This window comes from Zootoca vivipara, chromosome 7, assembly GCF_965207765.1.
Source record: "Zootoca vivipara chromosome 7, rZooViv2.hap1.1, whole genome shotgun sequence".
Taxonomy (NCBI): domain Eukaryota; kingdom Metazoa; phylum Chordata; class Lepidosauria; order Squamata; family Lacertidae; genus Zootoca; species Zootoca vivipara.
In genome coordinates this window covers 40,958,524-40,984,033 of record NC_142590.1, presented here as the reverse complement: position 1 = coordinate 40,984,033, position 25,510 = coordinate 40,958,524, and the positions used below count along the sequence as shown (strand labels likewise).

Here is a 25,510-nt window from a genome sequence, read left to right as displayed (position 1 = left end):
CATTGGCTTTTTTAGCTGCTGCATCACACTGTTGACTCATGTCAAGTTTGTGGTCTACCAGGACTCCTAGATCCTTTTCACATGTACTGCTCTCAAGCCAGGTGTCTCCCATCCTGTATTTGTGCCTTTCATTTTATATTTTTGCCCAAGTGTAGTACTTTACATTTCTCCTTGTTAAAATTCATCTTGTTTGCTTTGGCCCAGTTGTCTAATCTATTAAGGTCATTTTGAAGTGTGATTCTGTCCTCTGGGGTATTAGCCACCCCTCCTAATTTGGTGTCATCTGCAAACTTGCTCAGGATGCCCTCAAGCCCATCATCCAAGTCATTGATAAAGATGTTGAATAAGACTGGGCCCAAGACAGAACCCTGTGGCACCCCACTAGTCACTACTCTCCAGGATGAAGAGGAGCCATTGATGAGCACCCTTTGGGTTTGGTCAGTCAGCCAGTTACAAATCCACTGAATGGTTGCTATGATGCTTAGTTATATAAATATTCCTGACATTTTTAGCATTAGTTAATGTCATTGGCCTGTCAACAGTATTGTTGCTTTTTTTTAAAGTGACTGCTTTTTCGTGACACAAGTGAGTGATTTTGTTCCTTCCACTTCAACAACAGGCCAAGTAATTGCATGAGGGCTAGTAGTTAAAGTTTGTCACATAAATGGTTGTCATTAAAAGGAAGTACATTGCTAGTGTCCAGTATAATGAGGTTTTTAAACACTCTCATGTGTCATCTATGACATGATGTCAGAGACCACTGTAGATGACCTGAGCATCTATCTGCAGCCCTAGCTCTTGCAATGACAAGCATTTAAGAAAAAAGAAGATGCTAGCAAATAATCACACTTTTAATGGAATGATGATGATCATCATCATATATGAGAACATTCCCATGAGACCACACAAGTTTCAAATACCCTTGTTACAGAAATTATTTTGACATCTTATAGTGTGTGTCATGGTGTTGGTCACCCTGTTATGCCCATCAAATTTCAAACATCTTGGCCATTGGGCAACATTTAACTTTTTGGTCTTCATCTTTGGAGTAGGGAAGTTATAAACCTTTTGTTTGAACACAGGCAGAATTTTTGATCAGTAAAAAAGCAATGGCTTGGGGAGGTCAGGGCAGAGAAGAAATGCATGAATTCAAATTTTCTTAAACACAGTTTTGTCAGAGAGGAAGCTATAGCTTTTGGAGGGGGGGGGGGCTGAGTCCACAATATGAGACACTGTGGGCATCTGTCTGTTTTGCTGCCGTGATAGATGTCCATTGTGCACATGAGGAGCTGATTGCAAAGTCAGGTCTCACAGTTTAACTGTCAGATGCCAACTATACACTGAAAGATAACAGCATGCCCAAAGTTGCCGTCCACCATGTACTCAGAGATCTATATAACTATCACATTTGTTACTTCTGTCACAATATTCACACCACTGTAACAAGAATGCAAAGCTGAAAATGAATGAACTGTAGCCAAAACATTACGCCAATGAGCCACCCCCATCAATGAAGGCAAATGGCACCTATATCAGCTACTGTCTCACCAACTCACAAATGGTTCACTTTTCACATGGTCTATTCCAGGGGTCAGCAAACTTTTTCAGCAGGGGGCCGGTCCACTGTCCCTCAGACCTTGTGGGGGGCCGGACTATATTTTGAAAAATATATATATGAATAAATTCCTATGCCCCACAAATACTGTACTGTAACCCAGAGATGCATTTTAAATAAAAGGACACATTCTATTCATGTAAAAACATGCTGATTCCTGGACCGTCCGAGGGCCGGATTTAGGAGGTGATTGGGCCCATAGCTGCCAAGTTTTCCCTTTTCTCGCGAGGAAGCCTATTCAGCATAAGGGAAAATCCCTTAAAAAAAGGAATAACTTGGCAGCTATCATTGGGCCGCATCCGGCCCCCGGGCCTTAGTTTCGGGACCCCTGGTCTAGTCCTTTTCCTGCCCACCCACCCCCTTAAATTCTTAAGAGGGTCTCTTATCCAGTCCTCAGAGAGTAGCTAGAAGTGGGGAGGCCGAAAAAGGTCTTCCTTTCCTTCCACTCTGCAGTTTTAATCTGATATCTTAGGTGTAGTACTGCGCCCAGAGCTCACAAACTGCTTGCACTAATGAAATTCCCTGTCGCAAAATGCGCCTAGAACAGTAGGAGTTTCGAACACTGGGAGATTTTCAGGCTAGGGTATCTAAAAGATTAACTCACCCACATATACCCAATTGAACAGTATACCCTGCGCATGTCATCTCATCAGGAGGTATGATATAGGAATCAGACCTTTAGTGTGGTTTGGGTGCCTAATAAAGACATTCCTCTTCCCACAAGCCTTTCAAGTGAAGGTTTTTACCTAGTCTTTATCCACATTGAACTGGAAATTGTATTTATATATCTTTTTATAGTTGATGTATGTTTGTTTTTATTGTTAACTGCTTTGGCATGTTTCATGGTAAGTGATTCTTACATGAAAACAATCCTAGTTCAATCATGCTATCCTTCCTTTGAGGATCTCAGTGCAGCATACACGGGGTTTCCCCATTTCATCTGCACACCATTACTGTGAAGTAGGTTAGCCTGAGAGTGATCTGGGCCAAAACCAGCATTTAATACACTACACTACACTGGTTCAGTGTGAGGTCCATGTGGATTAGTGTTCATTGCCCCTCCCCAAGATAGTGTGATCCCTTAACCTAGAAACATTTGTGATTTCTGAATGATTATAATGCTAGTATTCTGGGTCATATTTTTATATCTAGCTTAAAATAAATTCAGCTCAGACACACCTGCTTTAGGACTTCATCTAATTCTTGCCCCCTCCTTACCATGTTCTAAGCCCTAGGACTGAATTACCAGATGGCAGACCAACTGAATAACTTTAGCCAAGCAGTTATTCTAATCCATTTGATGTTGAATTAGAATAGCAAATTAATTTGAAAATAACAATATGAGGCTAATCATCTTAGGTTACTGGGCAAAGTCCTTAAGCGGGTGGTTGCTAACCAGAATCAGGTTCTCTTGGATCCAGTCTGGTTTTGTAGATCCATTTCAGTTGGGGTTTAGGCCTTGTTTTGACACAGATACTGCCTTGGTCGCTCTGTATTTGTTGGGTTAGGGATGGATGAGAAACAGGGAGAGTGTTGATTGACCATGGTATTCTTTTAGAGTGGCCGTCCAAGTTGGGAGTGGGTGGTTCCACTTTACAATAGTTCCTGACCTACTTAGATGCCAATCTCCAGAGAGTGGTGTTGGGAGATGCTGCTTGGCCCATGGTTTCTCCAATGTGGGATGCCACACGGACCAGATTTCTCCCCCCAGGCTGTTTAGCATCTACATGAAACCACTGAATGGGCTCATGCAGGGATTTGGACTTTGTTGTCATCAATATTCAGATGAGACACAAATCTGTTTTTCATTATCTGTTCTGGATAGAGTTGAACTTCTCCTAAAGGAGCATGTATACAGCTTGGGGGTGCTTAGGGACACAGCAGGTGTCAGTGGAGGCACAAGTGACCTCAATGGCACAGAGAACCTTCCATCAGCTTTCACTGGTGGCACAGTTATGGCGCTGTCTTGACAGGGCTGGCCTAACTTCTATTATAAACACTGTGCTAACTTCTTGCTTTAGATTACTGCAATGTGTTATACTTCAGGCTGCATGGAATACAGTACACTTCAGAAAATGCAGGTAGTGCAGAATTCAGAGGGCAGACTGGGAATAGGTGGTCTGGTGATATCACACCAATACTGGCCCAGTTGGCTGCTAATTAGTTTCCAGGCTCAGTTAAAAGTGCTGGTTTTGACCTAAAAAGCCTTAGGCTGCTCACGATTGATTCCAATACCTTAGGGACCAGCTCCCCACACATGAACCTACCCAGACCCTGTTTTCATCATCTGAGGCCCTTCTTTGTGGACCTAAAGGGGTTAGTGGAGGGGGTTGGTGAGGTCTTAAAAGGGGATGGGGGTTGGCGAACGAAGCAAGCAGGGACACAGGAGTGAGTTGATTATTATCTTGCTTCTCGCATATATTTGGATTCTGTTATTTGCAGCTCACACATTTGAACACATTTTTTAACGGTAATTACTAAGAGCACGTTTTTCTTCACTTTTCTCAAAAGTAACTCTCTGGTAAGTGGGGGATGCTTTGCTTCCCCAACAGTAACATTTTCCCATTTGGGTGAAATATATAAAAGAAATTTTAAAAAATTGTCCAATAGCACCTTAGAGACCAACTAAGTTAGTTCTTGGTATAAGCTTTTGTGTGCATGTACAAGAAGGAATATTCACAGTGTATTATATAGATGCCTCATCCAATTTTGTGTTTCAGGCATGAAAACAAGCACCTGGGTTTTAGGGTTCTTTAATCCCGAAAATATGCATAACATGAGCAGATTACTTTAGGTTCTTCCATGTTCCCCTATAGAGCCCTTCCTGAACTGTCGTGTATCCATTCATTTAGGTACATAATGCTTCACATTCCCTTCTTCCTTCTTTGTTGCTTTTTCATCAAGTCTAATTTTTCTCTCTCACTTGCATCTTACCTGCCCCCCCTTAATGTGCACCCTCAAAAGCTGCTGAGTCACTTCCATATTAAATGACCTATTTGTGCTACTGACTGGCACAACTTAAATATTAATCATGAACACAGTAATAAACATCACATTAGGATAAAGGTGACACGATCAAATGGCCCAACTCGTGCAGCGTATTTCACCTCAAGCAGTTGATAAAACCCAAGAGCAAATGGTGACAAATGGAGTGATCTATTTCTTTTCCTTTTCATTGAACTTCCTGGTTTAGGTGTATCCTGAAGCATTATCTGTGTCCCATAGAACATCTTGACTTAATAGTTATTGATGCTCTTATTTCACGTGAATTACATAACCCCCCCCCCCTGTGCAGCTTGTTATGAAAGGTAAATAAAGCATTCTGGTAAGTGCTGCCTGCACATGAATTCATTTTTTTCCTGTGCTGCTTCTATGGGTACCACAGCAAGACACTTACTAAGCTCCAACATATTTAGTTTTTATGTGCTGTGGAAGTTCAGAGTTAACAGATACAGAATAAATATACAAAGGGTGGAACTGATAGTCCTTGCTTGGAAGGGGAAGGGAGAGGAAGCCCTAGAACAGCAAATAGAGGAAAGGGGAGTTAGTTTTGTCAAGAAAGCAGAAATAGTTGAGCTGAATAGATGCTTTTGCACTATATTGATTTCTACCCATTTTTGATTGTATGATATCACATAATTTGGTTAAGTGTGAATTTCGAGGTATGGTTGTGTTTTGGTTCTCATATTCTTTTGGAAAGCGCAAGTTTGATAGATTTGCCTTTAAATGTGACCTAAACCAAATTTGTTCCCATCCCTACTCTGCAGACAGCTTAAATACTTTGTGTTCTTGCTTGGATGGATTGTGGAGAGATTTAGAGCAGATCCCTCTTGTTTTTCAAAAGACATTTGGACAAACTTTCCAGACTCATGATTCTAACTAAATAGTACATCCACATATCTATATATCCCATGTTCTGGAATTGTTTTGTTTTGAAAACTGCCCTCCCACATCTGGAATAAAACATAGAAGTTATAAGAAAATGGCAGAAAATTGAATGACGATCAGAAGTAATTGCGCCATCTAGAAGGACCACTGAAAATGAGGCCTTAAAAAGTGGCTTTATAAATATAGAAGCTTCAATATATAAGGGAGGGAATCAAGGAATTGTAGAGTTGGAAAGGATCACGAGAGTCATCAAGTCCAGCCCCCTGCAACGCGGGAATCTTTTTGCCCAACATGGGGCTTGAACCCACAACCCTAAGATTAAAAGTTTCATGCACTACCTACTGAGCCCCTCCCTGCAACACTTCATTTTGGATCCTGCCAGCAGGACGTTAACACACACAAATTCACTGGGCAGTAGTGAGCGCTCTGTGCCAGCATAAAGTTATTTGGATTGCTCTGTCTGAAAAACAGCTCCCACTGTACTTTTCTATGTCTTGTAACTCTGTCGGCAAGGGGGGCTGATTTTCATTGGATATCATGGTTTGGGAAGGGAGGGCTAAATCTTCCCTCCTTTTGGAAATGACCCTCACACCTGGTATCTAATTTAAAAAAAAAATATGCAGTTGCTAACCAAACTAGTAAATAAATGTGTGTTTTGCCCTTCATTTTAGGATTTGTCAAAGTACTACTCTAGGCTCTTCTTTCCAATTGTGATGTACAGTATTGGTCAAACTGCATGTTAGCGCTTAATACATAGTGTGCAGCTACATTGCTTGTTTGTCCTTAACTGCATGCTCAGGGGCCTCTGTTACTGGGATTGCAGCATGTGGGGAGAGGAGGTTTATCCCTGTCTTCTGGTGCCACAAAACACACAAACCCTGCATGACTACAAGGCTTAGAAAATAATTCCCACCTCTCTTTGGAGTGAAACATTTTATTTGTAGCTGTCTCCTGAGTCCTTTCTCTTTGCTGTCTCTGCAGCTGAACTACAGTGCGGTCTTCTGACCTACCCCGCTCTTATTTGAAGCCCTGTTTCTCTGTTTCTTATCTGCACCCTTTAATATGATCTACACAAGTACCCAGTTACCACTGTGTTTGATTTCCACAGTTCTGTCCCCCCCCTTTCAAGTAAGTGAAGGGAGCAGCAAGAAACATTCACGCAGCTCCGCGTGCTGCTGCTGCCCCCACCACTTTACCAGACGCTGTCTAATGTATGCACATTCTAGAACACCCTGCACATTCTAGAACCCTAACTTTCCAGGGTACTGAAACAGACAGGAAGCCTCAATGAGTATAGAAAGCTAGCTATGCAATTGAGACATTCGCCCTCCACAAGTTGGATGGTGACCAGCATGGCCAAAAGAGACCGAGATACTGCCTCCATCCCTTTTCCTGTAGTAACTTAACGCTTAAGCCATTACAATTATCTGTGTTATATGTATAGGAAGGTGCTTACCCACCATAAACAAAACTTAATAATTCCCGCGTTAGGAGGAAGAGTACCGTGAGGCTAGCAACATTGAATGTAAAAGAGGCATTAGCTCCTTCGTATAATTATTAGAATATTAGATTAGAGAACAGCTTCCATGAAAGTTAAAGCTCAGCTTGCTTGGGTATTGAAGTTTGAATACATGTAGTTTTCATTCTCCAAGTCTTACATCTGATGTATTTGTGCATGTCACCTGAATGAGTATTTTCCATTCTTTTCTCCCCCTCTCCACTCCTTGCGGTCTCTTATATGCGTCTTAGGAGTCAGAATTAGGACAAACCTATGATCCACATATTTTGTAGACATTACAATGGCAACGAGTAGTTTTACTATATGCAGATTAATGCATGAAATTATGCTCACAAAACACAGTTTATATAGAAACACTAGGACTTTTAAAATAGCATGTAATATCTAGGCTATGGAATTTTGAGTGGCACTTGTGTTGGTATGGTATAGTTAAAATAAAAAAGAACCTTTGCCTACTTAGACAATGTTATTGTGACATTGGTTTTTGTGGATTACAACACACTTTATAAGATGCAGGCCGTGTTATCCTACATTCACACAAGAAGAAAAGAAAAAGTCTGTATATAGTAGAGCCAGAAAGTCATTACAGTTAAGGGATAGCAGTAGGTGTGTCACATTGCTATGTAGAATCTAATTTTTTCAAGATAAAATCAAACTCCACCTGGGCACTCCTTTGCCACTAGGTTGCAAATCAGAGTACCCTGGCAATATTCCTACATTGATGGTGGTAGTGAGTAGCCAGGCTCATTTGTTTTAGGGCCAGAATAAATATAGTGAGTACTTTGCTGCTAATACGCTTTACCAGTATGTTTTTAATTTTCCCTTTGCTCCCCAATCCTTCCTCACAATACATGGCCCAATTTTTGTGCTTATCTGCAAGACCGTGTGAGATTAGAGGAAGAAAATCCAGCGAGTAGGCAGTTACAGGATCACTGCAGGCCGTCTTTCATATGTCTGATGCCTGACTAAATATTGGGATTTTGTGGTTACATCCCACAAAGGAATAGAACTGATGCCTGTATTTTGTATGTAAGCCTTTTTTTAAAAATTGTAATCACTGCAGAAACAAAATAGGAATTAACTTGATAAAAATAAACATGTTTTTGACAAGCTATGTTTATGTTTCTTGCAGCTAGTTTTATGCATACACAGGTGTTTTTAAAATGCTGAAGTTGGGCTGACTTCCAAACCTTTGCTACCTAATGGCCCCTCAACTCGAAACTTATAATCTGTTTCACATGCAGATATGTCCATTTCCAGCATATGAGGTAATATGGGGTAATAATATTGTGCAAGTATTACAAGAGGAGGGACGTGGGTGGTGCTGTGGTCTAATCCACAGAGCCTAGGGCTTGCCGATCAGAAGGTCAGCGGTTCAAATCCCCGTGACGGGGTGAGCTCCCGTTGTTCGGTCCCTGCTCCTGCCAACCTAGCAGTTTGAAAGTACGTCAAAGTGCAAGTACTGTAGATAAATAGGTACTGCTCCGGCGGGAAGGTAAACGGCGTTTCCGTGCACTGCTCTGGTTCACCAGAAGCGGCTTAGTCATGCTGGCCACATGACCCGGAAGCTGTACACCGGCTCCCCCGGCCAGCAAAGCAAGATGAGCGCCGCAACCACAGAGTCGTCCGCGACTGGACCTAGCGGTCAGGGATCCCTTTACCTTTATTACAAGAGGAATAGCCAGTATATCTTTGACATCCTCCCTACAGCCTTGCATGGGGAAATAAAACAATTTGGGATGAGGTGTAAGTAAGGAAATTTTTATTTTCACAAACCCATTGTGGATAAGTGAGTGTCTACATCTAGGGACATTTGTCACATCCCAGGTTTTGCTTATGAGGAATGATAGCTGATGGGGCTTGAAGACACTGTATCCTATCTCTCTGTAGAGTTTTGTGAAAGACTCCCTGAACCTAAAATTTGAAAACCACCGTCCTACACTATAACCAGTCCCTCTCATTGTTTGTTCCCCTTTTATCACATTTTTAAAACATTTATATTTATATGCACTGGGATCCTTTAGAAAATAAGTTGTGTCTGACTCCTAAATATTGAAATGTGGTTTCAAATTCTTTGCAGTGTAAACATGTGTAACGTGTTTATCTTCTTCTAATGAAGATTGTGAAGGCAAATATTAGTCTTTCTCTAATATTTTCTTTGTTGACTCATCTGTTTTTAGAAGTGGAGAAAATACATCTATCAGTTGTCTTTTTGAGAGATAGGTGTTGGCTATCATGTTACTGACTTGAAAAAAAAACCCACACACATGCTGTTGCATGGATGTAATACAGCAATTTATGGATAAGCTGGACTTTAAATACTTTGTATTACACAAAAGTGAAAAGCTTCAGAAAGTTGTTGGGTTTGTATATTCAAGTATTATAGTATGCCAAAAAGCTTAATCTCTTTATACTCTGTGTGGAATTGCTAGCAGTACAAGGAATGGGTTGGCAAAAAGGCTTTTTGTAAGATGGAAAATACATATTTTCAAACCGGAGCTGGTGGAAATATGAAACAATATTGACAAATTAAACAGGCCTCTATATAAACAGGCCTCATACATTGTATGTTGACTGCAGTTATTAAAATGAATATTAAATCATTCTTACAGTGAAATGTGTTGTATTTTGAGCTAAAGCATTATTAGAATGCTGCATAATATTTTAATACGTATTGACTGGCATCAACTGGATGTTTTTCCAGTTTGAGGGGCAGTTAGAACTGTGTTGAAAATAGCATGATGCTGAGAATGGGTTCACAAAGCAGATGTTTCGTTAGTTATTCTGTAATGCAAACAGGGCAGATCCTGCCAGTTTAGTATGAATACGTAAAGAGAAAACGTCTCTCTGCAGAAAGCCTCATCTGTTTCTAGCCATTAAAGCAAAACAACCCTGAACCTGTACATACTAGGTTCGTTCGGATTGTGCTGGATACAGTAAATCATTTTATACACCCACAGCCCAAAGGGGTAAATTTACAAAGCTGATGTGTGGGAGGCTGCACATTAATCTGCCTATCTTCTATTACTGTTTGTATTCCTGCATTTAAGGACCTTATGCTTGCATGTGTTTTGAAATTATTTCCAGCTTTCCTTTTGTTCTCAACATTTTTTCTACTTCTCAGTTTCTATAATAAGAGCAGGTAGAATTAAGTGAGAAGGTTATTTTAAACAAGCTGTTGGAACTCAAAAGGTTGAAAACAGTCTGTTAACCAAGTGTGTGATGTAAAGGTCTTTGTGGGATTTGTGCTTTTAAGCTTGGTCCACATATGATCTAGGATTGGGGTGAGTAGTGAGGCAGTCACGTTTGCCGATAATAGTAAATTGTTCAAGGTCATTAAAACAAAAAAGATGGGTGGGAAAATAACAAATGCAGGTCAATGTAAGCAAGTGTGACGTTATGCATGTTGGGGCAAAAAGGTCTTAATTTCTCTTAGAACTCATGTGAAACTCAGTGACTGACCAGGTACAAAACCTTGGGGTCATGGTGGATAGTCGACCTGTGTGTGGCAGCTTTGAAAAAGCACTAGTCCCTGGTGCAACTGCGTTTGGAAGACTTTGAACAGTTCTGGTTCCTCACCTCAAAAAGGATATTGTAGAGTTGGAAAAAGTTCAGAAAAGGGCAGCCAGAATTATTCAGGGGATGGAGCAACTCCTCTGTGAGGAAAGGTTAAAGCCTTTAGTTTAGAGGAACGGCATTTAAGAGGTGACATGGCTGGAGTTTATAAAATTATGGCATGGAAAAGGTGGGTCAGGAGGAGTTTTTTTTCTCCCTCTTTCATAATACCAGAACTTTGGACATCCAGTGAAGTTGAATGTCAGAAAGCTCAGGACAGACAAAAGAAAGTTCTTCTTCATGAAGCACATAAACTATGAAACTCGTTCCCACATTTAATGACCACCAACTTGGATGGCTTTAAATCGGGATTAGAAATATTCATGGAGGACTATGATGATGTTCCTCCCTCACTGTTGGAGGCAGTGCTTCTGAATACCACTTGCTGAGAATGGGAAGAGTGCTGTTGTGTTTTTGTCAGCTTTCAGGCATCTGTTTTTGACCACCGTTAGAACAGGATGCTGGACTAGATGGGCCACTGGTCTGATCAGCAGGCTCTTGTTATGTTTAAAAACACAATACGTTATTTAACCACATGTTGTTTAACTCCTCCTAGGTTTCCTATGCCCGTCCAAGTTCGGCATCGATCAGAGATGCTAATCTGTATGTCAGCGGCCTTCCAAAAACGATGACCCAGAAAGAGCTAGAGCAGCTTTTCTCGCAATATGGGCGCATCATCACCTCAAGAATTCTGGTTGATCAAGTCACAGGTTGAAAAATATTTTATTTATAAGCACATTTCTAAACTTGAATTTGCTTGGAAGGTCCTTCATTTGCTGTTTTAATTAAAGCTCTCAAGTGCTTTCCTTCTACTTTTTATGCACAGGAATATATAAAGGAAATTGCATATATAGATTTGCTGACAAAGGGAGGGGAGGTTGATAATCAGCTGTAATTCCCAAATTGTGGGTTGGGGACAAATCAGTAATTTGGGGAAGTCTTGTAAATGTGTTCCCAGTTGGAATGGGGGCAGGGAATTCTGGATCAGGCTGAAATAAACTTGGTTTCATCAGAAAAACATTTGGACAAATATGATATTTCACATTTATAAGAGGGGAAACAGCCATATGTTTATAACTCTATATCTATTTTTAAACTTTTTTTAAACCTAACTGTGTATAGGACCATAAATGTTCATATATAGGTGGAGTTATTAAGGCTGTATCTTTGTAAACAGCATAGAGATTACATAACTAAGTAGTGTATGAATTATTTAAATAAAAGTTTCAGTTGCAATAGGTTTCTTTAAAGGCCAACTTAATGCATGCAACACTTTATTTCCTGTGGTGTTACGTAACTTCCTGTGGCCTTGTGTAGTAGGTTCTTGGAACTTTCCCCCCTTTCTTCTTTTGCCTATTTAAATGCAATATTCTTTTCCCAGGTGTTTCTCGTGGTGTAGGATTTATCCGTTTTGATAAGAGAATAGAGGCAGAAGAAGCCATAAAGGGACTAAATGGCCAGAAGCCTAGTGGTGCTACAGAACCGATTACTGTGAAGTTTGCTAATAACCCCAGTCAGAAAACAAGCCAAGCCCTCCTTTCCCAGCTGTACCAGTCTCCCAACAGACGCTATCCGGGACCTCTCCACCACCAAGCTCAGAGATTCAGGTAACTTTCTCCAAATAATTAATTTTATTGTTATTTACCAAGTTATAGGTTACTTTTTCGTATCCTATAACTGGCAGTTCGGTGGGCCATCTTTTAGCAGGTTCCTGAGTTGACAGAACTCTGGTTTGACCAGATTTTGTCGGGCAAAGGAATGATAGGACAATCATGTAAACAAGAAAAGGAATATGTGTGAATTATTACCCCACATAAAAATGAGAAACAGAATTTATTTTTCATTTATACAGGGTGCATTGATACAAAAAGATACAAAAGATTAACATAGCAGTAGAGTAATTAAAAATAAAAAGGCCCATTCAAGGAAACTAGAGATACAGTAAAAAGCTATGTGCTTGTTGTCATGTGCCCCAGGATATGATTAGCTTGGAGCAATCCCTTGCTAAGCAAAAGGTACAGGAAGCACGATTATATACTAGATCTTTTCCTCTGACAATCAAAGTTGACAATATTGATCACCTGTTAGATGTCTCTAACACAGTATAGTTGCCCTGCTTATGAACTGCTGTTGTGGGGACTTTCCCTATTCATAGCAGCTTTTTGCGTAAACTTATTTCTACATTTGGATTGGTTTCCATAGAGAAAGCATTAGTACCTATTGGCATTAAATGCCTGCTTTTGAAGTGCTCAGATAAAGTACAAAGAACACACAGCTTTATTTCAGTATCTGTTCATTGAGTATAATACATATGTAAAGGTAAAGAGGCCCCTGACCATCAGGTCCAGTCTTGTCCGACTCTGGGGTTGCGGCGCTCATCTCGCTCTATAGGCCGAGGGAGCCAGCGTTTGTCCGCAGACAGCTTCCGGGTCATGTGGCCAGCATGACAAAGCTGCTTCTGGCGAACCAGAGCAGTGCACAGAAACGCCGTTTACCTTCCCGCCAGAGCGGTCCCTATTTATCTACTTGCACTTTGATGTGCTTTCGAACTGCTAGGTGGGCAGGAGCAGGGACCGAGCAACGGGAGCTCACCCCGTCACAGGGATTTGAACCACCGATCTTCTGATCAGCAAGCCCTAGACTCTGTGGTTTAACCCACAGCACCACCTGGGTCCCTAATACATATATGTTGTTGTTGTTTAGTCGTGTCCGACTCTTCGTGACCCCATGGACCATAGCACGCCAGGCACTCCTGTCTTCTACTGCCTCCCGCAGTTTGGTCAAACTCATGCTGGTAGCTTCAAGAACACTGTCCAACCGTCTTGTCCTCTGTCGTCCCCTTCTCATAGTGCCCTCAATCTTTCCCAACATCAGGGTCTTCATGGATCAATGCCTTGTCATGGCGAAGGGGCTTGAATAACACAGAGAAGCTATGAGCTATGCCATGCAGGGCCACCCAAGATGGACAGGTCATAGTGGAGAGTTTTGACTGAATGTGATCCACCTGGAGAAGGAACTGGCAAGCCAGTCCAGTATCCCTGCCAAGAAAACTCCATGGACAAAGACAACAATACATATATAGATAGATAGAAATAAATAAATAAATAAATATAAAGTGGCCTACCTCATAATACTAAACCATGGTTTGTTTAGCCAAAGTGGAATGTGTTTGAGTGTCAGCCCATGGTTTCTTTTCTGGTACCATCACAATGTGAAGTCATGGTTTGTTGTTGACTACACAAATCCTAGGTTGTTTTTACTGTGGTTCAATGTTATGTCCTCTCTCTCCACAGTCTTGCTTAGTGATGGTTTGTTTGGCCACCTTTCCTAGATGCTTGCTTGTGGAGGCACGAGCAGCTGGAATGTAAACCCAAGTTCTGGGAAAACAAGTCATGCCTTGTTTGTCAGTTGAGACTAATTAATATTTGCTTAAATTAACCAAGGTTAAAACAAAACCACAGTTTAGCCATTCTGTGCAGATACAGATTTCTGAACAATAGTCACAAATTTTTTCACATTTAAAGCATTTACAGAACACTTCTTGGTTTTTCTGATGAAATATGATGGATGTTACATTTTTGTTTTAAAGTTAATTCTTCTGAACAATGTAAGTGGTACCTTGGTTTGCGAACGCAATCCATTCCGCGGAGGCGTTCACTCGCCGAAGGCACGCTTCTACGCACGCGCTGCGCATATCGCTTCTGCGCATGTGCGAGCTGCGCAGATCGCGTCTGCGCATCCAACGTCGCGGAACCCGGATGTAAACACTTCCAGGTCCGCGGCATTCGTAAACGGAGGTTTTCGTAAATGCAGGTAGTCGTAAACCGAGGTTCCACTGTAGCTAATTTCAGTTCGTTATTTATTGCCTATAACCCTGACTCCTTGGGAAACAAAAACCCATTTGCCTAATACATTAATATGGAAAGCTGCGTATTTTTAAAGTTGAGGAGGCCTTTATATATGCTACATTGTGACTGTCCATCATACTAAACATTGTCAACTTTGTTTAATGATCTGATCTGCAAAACGTTAGGATAATCTGCTCTGGCTTTTAGGCATCAAAACTAACTTCTCCCAACAAAAGAAAAAATTCTACAATTCACAATATTAGTATAATCCTAAATGGCTGCCACCAACATATTTTTATTATTATTTCTATTTACAGGTTTAATGACAATGGAAAGGTAAATAGTGGAAAACATAGTAATAGTTACAATTTCAGGCTAATATAGTGTGCAGAAGCAAACCCGCAAGGGAATTCTTCTGTGATGAATCAAATTGTAAGATGGTGGAATGTTACCTTTCTTCATTACCACATTTTTAAATGTCATTTGTTTATTGTGGAAGTAAAAGCAGCTCTCTAGCTGTTGATTCATTAGACCTGCTAGATGTACAGGAGTCGATGTTACGAATTTCTTCTTTGAAAATGGAGCATTATTAATAAAAGTTCCATTGAGCAATCTTGCCATCTGTGAGACATTAACCCAGAGACCCTCCTTCTCTTTTCAGGCTGGACAATTTGCTTAATATGGCCTATGGCGTAAAGAGGTAATTAGAATTGAACAGATTGCCAGATGTCCATGTTGGCACAGATTGGTGCTATAATTTTTTTTAATCACTAACTTTATTTTGTTTTTAATTCTTTCCTTTTTTCCCACCAGCATGCCAAATGTTTTCTGTCTTTTCGTTTGGACTTCAGTTGGTTTTCTTTAACACTATGTGCACAAACACACACACAAAAATAGTGTGTGATTTTTGTGTGCATGTTCTACTTTTTCTTTTGTTACAGGTCTTCTAAGATGGTTTAGGTGCAACAGCTACAAGCATTCTGATTTCCTAAGTGTATTGTTAATTGACTTTAAAAGTCTCACTCAATCAGAGTTTATTATAACAAAGATTTGGTGTCACTGGGCTTATAGTGTGAAATTGTCGCTGAAAATGTGACTCAAACCCAATACTGTTTAGAAAGGTAAAGGAGCTGCCCAAGTTTCATAAAACGCTGTAACTGTGAGCACCTTAACCAGGCCTCTTATTTTCTTCGTTGCAGGTTTGACAAGTGTTTCCAGTAATTTGGAGCTTGTGGTTTGCCTTCTTTTAAGTTAAATATTTGCTTGTTCTGATTTTTATTTCATAGTATCATTACTGGAAATTTGAAAATACTGTCCTGATGATGGCATGAAAATGTTACATTAGTATGACTTCTCTGTTAATAATCCACGTACATCACTCAGAGGTTAAAGGACTGTTTCTCACATTTACAATCCAAAAATGCTGTGGGTCCTCCCAAGCCTCTCACCATATCATGACATGGTACATACGCAGCTGTGTGCGCACATGTCCAATTGTGATCCATTCATGTTGAAAAAGTAGGGTGTGACAAAACAGGCCCACCCACTCCAGTCTTTTGAGATGGGGTGGGCTGCAAGGCACTCTGTGGATTTCCAAGTAGGACAGAAATTTACCACACACACACACACTCCCTCCAGTAGCACCTTGGAGACCAACTAAGTTTGTCATAGGTATGAGCTTTCGTGTGCATGCACACTTCTTCAGATACCAGTCAGGAAGCCCCCTCTCCTTGACACCACATTTGTCACATCTGCAGAAGAGAATTTGATCATTAGCATTTGCCAACATCCCTGCAAGGTGTGAATGGGACCATTCTCCTCCAGATGGCATACACAGGAGGGGACATGCCCGATGAGGGAGATGCTTTGGATGTGCTTTTGCTTTTCTTTTTTCTTTGCTTTTTAATAGATTTTATTGATAAATCAGAACAACAACAATACAGAAAAAAACACAAAATTAGATAATGACAATAAAAGTTACAACCAACGAAGCTTAAAACATTTACACCACATAAATATAAACAACATAAAATTTTGACTTCCTTTGGATGTGAATTGATCTCTCCTAGTTAATGACATGAACATTTCTGGGTGCAGATATTTTCTTAAAGGGACAGTGAGGTGGGTTGGGGGCTCGCTTTTTATTACAGGGTGAAGGGATCACAGACTGCGGGTATAATACCTCATGCTGCATGTCAATACTGTATGTACACAGTGTAGATGCAGCCACACACGTGCAATATTTCTGGATTGTAGCTTTGAACCAGCACTTGGTCTGCCTTATGAAATCACACAGGGTGGGGCAGCCATGCTCCCCCACCCTTTAGAGATTTACAGCTGTTTTATACATTTCCCAAGTCTTTCTGATCATTGTACTCATGGCAGGAAAAAAACATTCCTATTGCACTTTAGAAGTAACAGAGTACATATTTTTCCTGCACAGAAGGTAGGTTCAGTTGAGAGTGGTCACTTCAGAACTTACCACCTGGTGCTTGAAAGGATGAACTTAAACTAGGGCGGTTAAGCAGTTTTGCTTGAATAATCTCAGCGTTAAACTTTGTTCCTTTTTACCTCCCCGCTTCCCTTGATTTCTGGGGTGGTTGTGGAGCCCAGTTACAATGGGCTTAACTGCGTAATTACATGCTACCTCCCCATGTGATTTCAGGTGACCATGTGGTAAGTTTTTAAGCAGCTACCATATAGTTTCTGGACACTGGAATCCATCTAGATCAGGGTGCTAATGGAACACCCTCCACATGCTGTGAACTAAAACTCCCATCATCCCTGACCATTCACCACCATGGCTGAGCCTCACGAATACAAGCGTCCACAGCAACTAGAGAGTGTCCTTCTGACTACCAGGACCTAGCTATTATCTCCATGTAGGACAAAGATTTGCATGAAGCAGCCTTTAGTTTTCATAATTTGTCGTGCTAATGATATAGCAAGTAATAAGTCTAGTAAATTACAGAAAACAAAAGTGCTTGCTGCCTTTTGTGGGGGTCAACTGTTGTGGTTCAGCTAGGCTAGCCCCATACAGCTTTAAATATATCTATGCAAAGAGACAGAACTCACACATGTAATACACATTCATATTACACACAACATCTTGGGCAGGATAGCAATGCTTTTTTCTAGGGTCTCGGTAGTTTTGAATACAGCTACTTAGTAATTCACTTATGCCTATGTGAATGCAAGAGAATTGTAGAGTTGGAAGGGACCCCAAGGGTCATTTTGTCTAACAGTCTGCAATGCAGGAATCTCAGCTAAAGTATCCATAACATCCAACTTTGGCTTTAAAATCTCCAAGGAAGGAGAGTCCACCACCTTCCGAAGGAGTTTGTTCCACCTTGAACAGCTCTTACTGTCAGAAAGTTTTTCCTGATATTTAGTCAGAATCTTCTTTCTTGCAACTTGAAGCCATTGTTTTGGGTCCCAGCCTCTGGAGCAGGAGAAAACAAGCTTGCTCCATCTACCACGTGGCAGCCCTTTCGATATCTTTGATTGAACCAACTAAGCTTTCATCAGGCAATAAAGGTAGTAGCTACAACCTACTCAGATAAAACCATGTACTAAATTACAACATAAAGGAGACTTCATTTGATTGCAGGGTGCAGCCAAGTTCTCCAAGGGAACCACTCATACACACTCAATTTCAGTTCCTTATATTGAGTTCAGCAGCTGTTGTTTCAGAGGGATTTAGGAATGCTTTTTAAACTGAATGTTACGCCGTGTGCTGAATGTGCATTCTTCACTTCAGAGAGTTTAACAGGCTCTTTTTCTTTTCTTGGTCTTGGTTTTATGTAATGTATGCGTAAAAACTGATCTGTAGATTAGCCCTCTTCTTTTTTTGTCTTTTTTTCTTTGTTCATCTGATAGGTTTTCTCCAATCACAATTGATGGGATGACAAGCCTTGTAGGAATGAACATCCCTGGCCATACTGGGACTGGGTGGTGCATCTTTGTCTACAACTTGTCCCCCGACTCTGACGAAAGTGTCTTGTGGCAGCTCTTTGGCCCCTTTGGGGCAGTCAATAACGTCAAGGTGATTCGCGACTTCAACACCAACAAGTGCAAGGGATTTGGCTTTGTCACCATGACCAACTACGATGAAGCTGCCATGGCAATTGCCAGCCTTAACGGATATCGCTTAGGAGACAGAGTATTGCAAGTTTCCTTTAAAACCAATAAAACCCATAAATCCTGAATTTCATATCCTTAATAATTATTATAAATATATATATATATAAATATATATACGAACAAAAAAAAACAAAAAAACTTTCAAGGCTTATACTCAACCATGGACTTTTATAAGCCAGTGTTGCCTAAGTATTAAAACGTTGATATCCTGTGAACAGGAAAGGATTTTATAATGCTTAGAAAAACAAAAAACCTTTGATGCATTGAATGTTCTTTCATAGCTGTCGTTGTTGAATATAATATACATAGATAACAATGTGCAGGGATTTTTACCCGGCCAGCTAGTTTTACTACCTTCCTTGAAGGTGGGTCTTTTTAAGATGACCATTCACTCATTTGAAAAATAAATTAATAAATGAAAAAAAAATCTAAAACCATTTTTACAGACTAATGGGATTAGCAGATTTTGCTCTTTTTTTTCCAAAATGTTTGATCCAATCAGATTGGTAAACCCCCAACATAAATTAAAGAGGAACAATAAAAATTGCAAAATGGAAAAAAAGAAACATAATTTTGCAACTTTTTTATTTTTCCTTTTTTATTTTGTATCATGTGAACTAAACAGTCTTCTGTTAGGGATAGGGTAAAAGGGGGGAATACCTGATGACATAACAGTTTAAATAACATTAACAATGTTGCCAAAGAGGTGGTCTCTTTGCTGAAAATGGGTTTCAAGAAAAATCTATTTTTATAAAATATAAAGAATTTTTACAAGAGAATCTGGATTTGAGAAAAAAATATTTTGACTGGCTAATTTAGGGGAAATTGACAACTTTGTCATGTTCATACTGCACTGGTAACTTTTTAGAGATCAAGATGTGTGTTTTAAACTGGATTAAGTAGATTGTTTTTTGAAGGATGGGCTACAAACAGATGATCTTCGTATCTTTTCATAGCATGTAATAAAAATATTAAATACAGAACGGGAGAGTGTTCTTCCCAGGCACACAGTTACCCACAGTCAAAACCCAAAAGCAAGGAGATGAGTTGCAGGATGGTTTTTCTTTAAGTCATCAGTATGGGATATCAGCAGAACAAAAGTTTTGGAAAAAAATTAATTTTAATCAAAAAGTTCCTTTCTTTGAGCAGTAGGTGCTACAAAATTATTTACATATCTTAGTATCATAGTTAAATGTAATGTGTTTAGAGGGGGGGAGTACATTTGCTTTAAATTTGTTAAGAATTTTCAGATTCACTTTCTAGCCCATACTGATATAAATTGGGCTGTGTTGGCACATTTGAAACACTCTTTACGTTGCTTGAAACACTTATTTATTTAATTGCTGATGTGACGCATATGCCAAAATCAGAATATTGCTAGTTTGGCTAGTCTACTTATTTGTTTACTTAAACTATGGGAAGAAGCATATTATTGTGTCATTTTGTTGTGTGTGTATGTGTATATATAATATAAATATATATATATATATATAAAGAAGTTATTTTTTTCCTTTTGGTTAACTTATTCTAAGTTGTAACACTTTGCTAGTTTTGTTTGTATGTCTTAAAATGTTTTCTTAATGATACTTAAGTGGCAAGAGGTATCAAGGTAACCTGCGTAGAAATATTGTTTGATATATTGTCATGTTTGTTGTGAATTTTTTTTTTCTTACTGCACAGTAGAAAACAACAACAACAACTGGGTCTTTATTTTAATGTAATTCAGATTGAGCTAAGGGAACAAAATGACTGAGGGAGTCCTCCCATGTCCAGTGCACTGATCCTTTTCGTATGTTTGTGCTTTGTATGGTTATATATTTAAAACAAAAAAAAAGGTCATGCTCTTCCCTGAGTACTAGAAACAGTTACTCGCTATGCATAATCTAGTTGATAGTTAAATTTGCTATTGCTTTTCTTGTCTTGTTATATACAATTTTTTCAAAACCAGTTTAGTCTTAATGGTAATAAAACGTTATGGTTCTTTATAACTTGTGCTTATTTTGTGCATTCCGCCCCTCCCCCGCCCCATGCTTATACCCACTAACTGCATGTAAACTACATACTGATTTTATTTCATTTATTTATTTTACACACTGAAGCAGCAAACATTTTGTAGTACAAGAATAATTTAACAGCAAAGGCTGTGCATCCTAAATGTCATCAGTTCGTTTACATTTTGAAATGATTTTAAATTTCAAACAAAAAGCAAACAAAACAGAAAATGCCCTCATTCAATGTTTGGGGAAAACCTTTCTACACCATCTGCTGTGAATGAGCGCAGTTTGCTGGGGAAGTTTTGATGCAATTTCTAAGCATTAGTGGGGAAGGCATGTCAGAATCTTTTCTCTACAATGTGTTTTACTATCTGAAATTTAAAATAAAATAAAAAATCTTTCTTAGGACCAGGCAGTTATATATTTTAGTTATAATGTATTACTTCATGTTTAACTTGCTAGTTTAGATCATTTCTGAGGGAAAGTATTGTAAATGTTTTTTTCCATAACCTTGTTGTGTTTGAATTATTTGTATTTAAATTGTCCAGACAATAAATGAAAGTGTGTAGAATGGCTATGGACTTGCCATATTTTTAAATGTGTGCAGCTGTTTTCATAACCACAGCTTCATCCATATATCTTAACAGTTTTTAATCCTGTAGATCCCATTTTTAAAATTCTGGTTTCATCTTTCCAGCCCTTATAACTTTTCCATGCATGCAGTTAACAATCATAGCTGCCAAGTTATCCCTTTTTTACAGGGATTTTCCCTTATGCTGAATAGGCTTCCTCGCGAGAAAAGCGAAAACTTGGCAGCTATGTTAACAATGCACTTATTAGAGGCATATGCAGGCACTAAGATTTGCCTTGAATCTGTCTGTTTCTGTACTTGCTCTGCTTCAATCTGTGTTTTGAGTTCCAAACCATTCTGTATAAAGCAAAGTTGTGTGTTTTCCCATTAACTGTAATGCAAGAATCTAAAAACATCTAAACAAATTTATCACATTTTTTTTAAAAAAAAGTGAATGAAATTTACAGGTACAGGGAAGTCTCTCAAGAGTGGCCTTAGCCTCCCAAATTGTAGACAGATAGTTCCAGGGACATTTTTAGAGGAATTAAAAGAGGGCTAGTTTCCTACATAATTCATTATGAGGTAGAGAGCACAAGTCTGTCTCTTCCTCATCTAGAATAATATAATTTTGACTCATAATTATAAGCTGCCAAGCAAAACCAGATTCTCTTTGGGATAAGGTGGAACAGTGTCTGTTCCTCAGGAGCTGTGATGATGTAGCTTGTAGTGTAGGTCTTTATTGCCTGAGTGATGCTTGTCTGCAAAGGGCGGGTCATAACCATAGAAGCCCTAGCAGTGAAAGGCATTTCTCACGGCTTTTGGTAAAGATTAACTACAGTATATTGCTAGTGCAGAATAGAGAAAATAGGACTTCCTACCTAGTAATCACAGTTTTGGAGAAAGTGCCTCTGAATAATCCAGTCGGAAGAAACAAATGTACAGTGTGGCAGCTGGAAAAGAAAATGTGGGAGGGACAACAGTGAAAATGGAATCATAGCAGCCAAATCTTGTTCCTAACCTGTAAGTGTTTGTAGGGATCAGAGAGTATCCATGATCCACTTGGACCTCTTGAAGGGCTTCTTCCCCACCTCACTGATTTTCCTGCAGTTCTCTCTTTTAGTCAAAGCTGAATGGGAATACAGGCTGAGCCCCTGAGGATTATTACTTCCTTTGTATATATCCTGACAATGAGAAACCACAACATGAATCTGATAACTGACTGACTGACTAGGAACAAGAAGTTGGAGTCCTAGTGGATAGCTCAATGAAGATGTCACTGATAACAATTTCACAGGATATAATAGACCTGGTGATTTGAATGGCATCAGAGAACTCATTTAAGTGCTCAACCAACCTATATTCACAGCACTTTAAATGGCCATAGCCCCTGGATTTAGAATTTCAAGAGTGAATCAGTCTCTAAACTTACTGAAAGAATCAATAGCACTTGGTAACATTTAGACTTTTGACTTACCTGCCTTGTATCCTTTGTTAAATGGCCATACACACAAGATGCATTGGCTCTAGCATGCAGAAACTGGTAGAGGGATCTAGAAAACAAACAAGCGAAAGCAAGTTGAATCTGGAACGCCTGGAACTCCTGTTTCAAATGATGTAGTCATCTTAACAGTCCAATGATAATCTCCAACCTGTGTAAGGAAGCAATGAATCTCTTCGAATAACATGAAATAGTTAAAATGACCACCTGCCAGTTGGCCATCCATTTTGAATCCCTGAATGTTTGTATATTTTGTAAGCATCTGGAGCCCAGAGAGAAATCACTCTATTCAGCATCTCTGCTGCAGTACAGTTTTCAGCAACCTTTCTTCACTTCTGATGCGCATAAATAATTGGATGATGTGGCTGCATGAAATCAGTTCATTTCCCTCATACTTCTTAAACCCTACTGGAACTTGCATAGCGGTAGTGTCTGCTGATTTATGATCCTCTAGGTCAGGCATCCCCAAACTTTGGCCCTCCAAATGTTTTGGACTACAATTCCCATCATCCCTGACCACTGGTCCTGTTAGCTAGGGATCATGGGGGATGTAGACCAAAACATCTGGAGGGCCGCAGTTTGGGGGTGCCTGCTCTAGGTTGTCCTAGATTTCAGCACTTTCCCATGGATACCTTTAAAGCAGCGATGAGGGACCCGTGGCCCTCAAAAGTATGCTTGGACTCCCAACTTCGATCAGCTGACCAACTCGGGGGCAACTGAAGTTGGAGTCCAGCAACATGGAGGATTATAGGTTCCCCTTCTCTGCTTTAAAGAGTAGCACAATATTTTTACATTCATTTGGAGTTTAAACAAATTTCTCCACTTTGTTTATAGCCCGGACAGCCTCCTAGAGGTTTATATGAATCTCATAAATACAAAAAGTTGCTCCACATTTATCTTTTCTTCAGGTTCTGTTGCTAATTGGAAATATATAAAACTGTAGCACTGCTCTTCGTGGCTAAGCTTTGGAATAATATATCAGCTATCTGCTTGATGGTGTGCAGTTATACAGGACTTTTACTAATAACAAATATTTCTTTTTTGCAAGAGATTAAATGAACAGTGGTGACAATAATTAGTTTCATGCTGTGGGATGAGTTTTTGCAGCTTATGGCTGTCTTAAATAAAATTGAGTATTCATTATAACATTGCAAGATCATCAAGTTACTATATGTGTGCATTGTAGATCACTGATCAAATGATGATTGTAGATTGTGTGTGGAAGGAGGTTGCTTGTATTCCAGGGAGAGAGGAATATAGAAACTCTTTATCCATGTGTTTTATGGGTGCTAATTAGTGGAAACAAGTCCACCAGAGGTTGGGAACTGCAATATTATCCCCAAATGTTGATCTTTTTTCCTTATGAAGAAGACACAACTGTGTGCCCTCTGGACTATGAGTACTGGAATCCCCGATTCTAGTCAGATTCCTTGCATTCTCAGATCTTTAAAAAGAAAGAATTGCTACAATAGTTGCTCAGAGGCATAGATACCTTTCACTGAAGACAACCTTCTGAGGGGACATCAAAACTGGCTAGTCTCATGAAAACTCGCTGTTTCCTGTTGACCCTCAATGTCTAGAAGTTTCCAGCATTAAAATATAGAAATGTGACAGAGAACAGGTACCCTTTGCTATTCTCTCTTACTTCCCAACCTTGCTTACTTCCAGTCTAATCAGTGCTGCTTGGTGGTCCCAGTTTCCATTGCATCAGAACAGATCTAGGTATTGCTCTCTGATGACTACTATGACTGAGCTGTCAAGAATTCATGTAGGCTGACTCCTTTGTGATAACCAGCCTACTCTAGACCTCTGCCGGATTTCTGTTGATACCTGCTCTTGTCACTGCCTGGAGCTGACACTTTCTTTAGGTAACGAGGCTGGTTTTAATCGTGATGATGCATAGGTATGTTCATAGTTCAATAACAACATCTGCAGGACCACAGAGCTCTAGAATATGGATATTGTTAACTTGTCAGATATTTCATCCCGACACCTGTATTTGATACGCTACTTCAGTTGCACTACCAGAAAAAAATAGTTTGGATATGGGCATCCTTCCAACAACTTCTGCAGTGAATATAAGAGTACTTCACATCCACTGGTTTTTCTGCAATCAGCTCTTCCCTGTCTTCATTCAGTGCTTCCTGCCTACCCATTTCATCTAATGGCCCTGATGTCTGTTGGTGCTCTATTTCTGCCATAAATAGCTACATTTATATAAATTTATAATAAATATTTGCAGTAATGTGAGTGCCTATAATTTATTTCAGTTATTAGAGCAGGATTATCCAAAATGTATATTTAATATGAAGCTCTGCACCCAGGTGTGTGTGTGTGTGTGTGTGTATGTAGGTTTCTCAAGCCAAGATTACTATAGTCACATCTTTAGCATGAGGATATATTGCTAATGTTTAGGAACAGGGAGAGATGAGAATTGTTGATGAAAACTAAATTCTGCTACTTGTATTTGTCACTATTGTAGGCAATGCATTTGGCTAGATGAGTTGCCTGTTTGCCTAATAGTATGGCGGTGCTTTAACCATGCATCTGGTATTTTCAAACATTTTCAAGCACACTTAAGTTCTCTGTAAAAAGCAAGAAGTTATCTTTTTACATTTTCATTTCTTATTTTAAAGACCTCTGTAGGATATGGAAGCTTGTGGAAAACAAGCATTCTGATAGCTCCATTGTACTGCATATAATTGAACACTGATTGATTTCCTTAGCAACCTTCTTCATAGCAACATCTGGAAAAACTAATACTCCAGCCAAAAATATGATGACTTATTTACAAGTGAATTTCAAATCTACAACAGCAG

The 25,510-nt window shown here is 39.6% G+C and overlaps 1 protein-coding gene across 2 annotated transcripts in view; it reads left to right on the top strand.

The window, feature by feature from the left end:
* Positions 1-18,782, top strand: part of ELAVL4 (ELAV like RNA binding protein 4) — a 77,633-nt gene extending 58,851 nt beyond the window's left edge. The window contains exons 4-9 of one of the 2 annotated variants that reach the window (XM_088674071.1): positions 11,194-11,347; positions 12,019-12,244; positions 15,147-15,185; positions 15,230-15,233; positions 16,652-16,682; positions 18,358-18,782. In XM_088674071.1, the coding sequence (XP_088530197.1) occupies positions 11,194-11,347; positions 12,019-12,244; positions 15,147-15,185; positions 15,230-15,233; positions 16,652-16,682; positions 18,358-18,692 (789 nt within the window). In that variant the 3' untranslated portion in view covers positions 18,693-18,782. Of the gene's footprint in view, positions 1-11,193; positions 11,348-12,018; positions 12,245-15,146; positions 15,186-15,229; positions 15,234-16,651; positions 16,683-18,356 lie in introns of both variants that reach the window. The other variant, XM_088674072.1, reaches the window with a different exon arrangement.
* Positions 18,783-25,510: the final 6,728 nt, after the last annotated feature.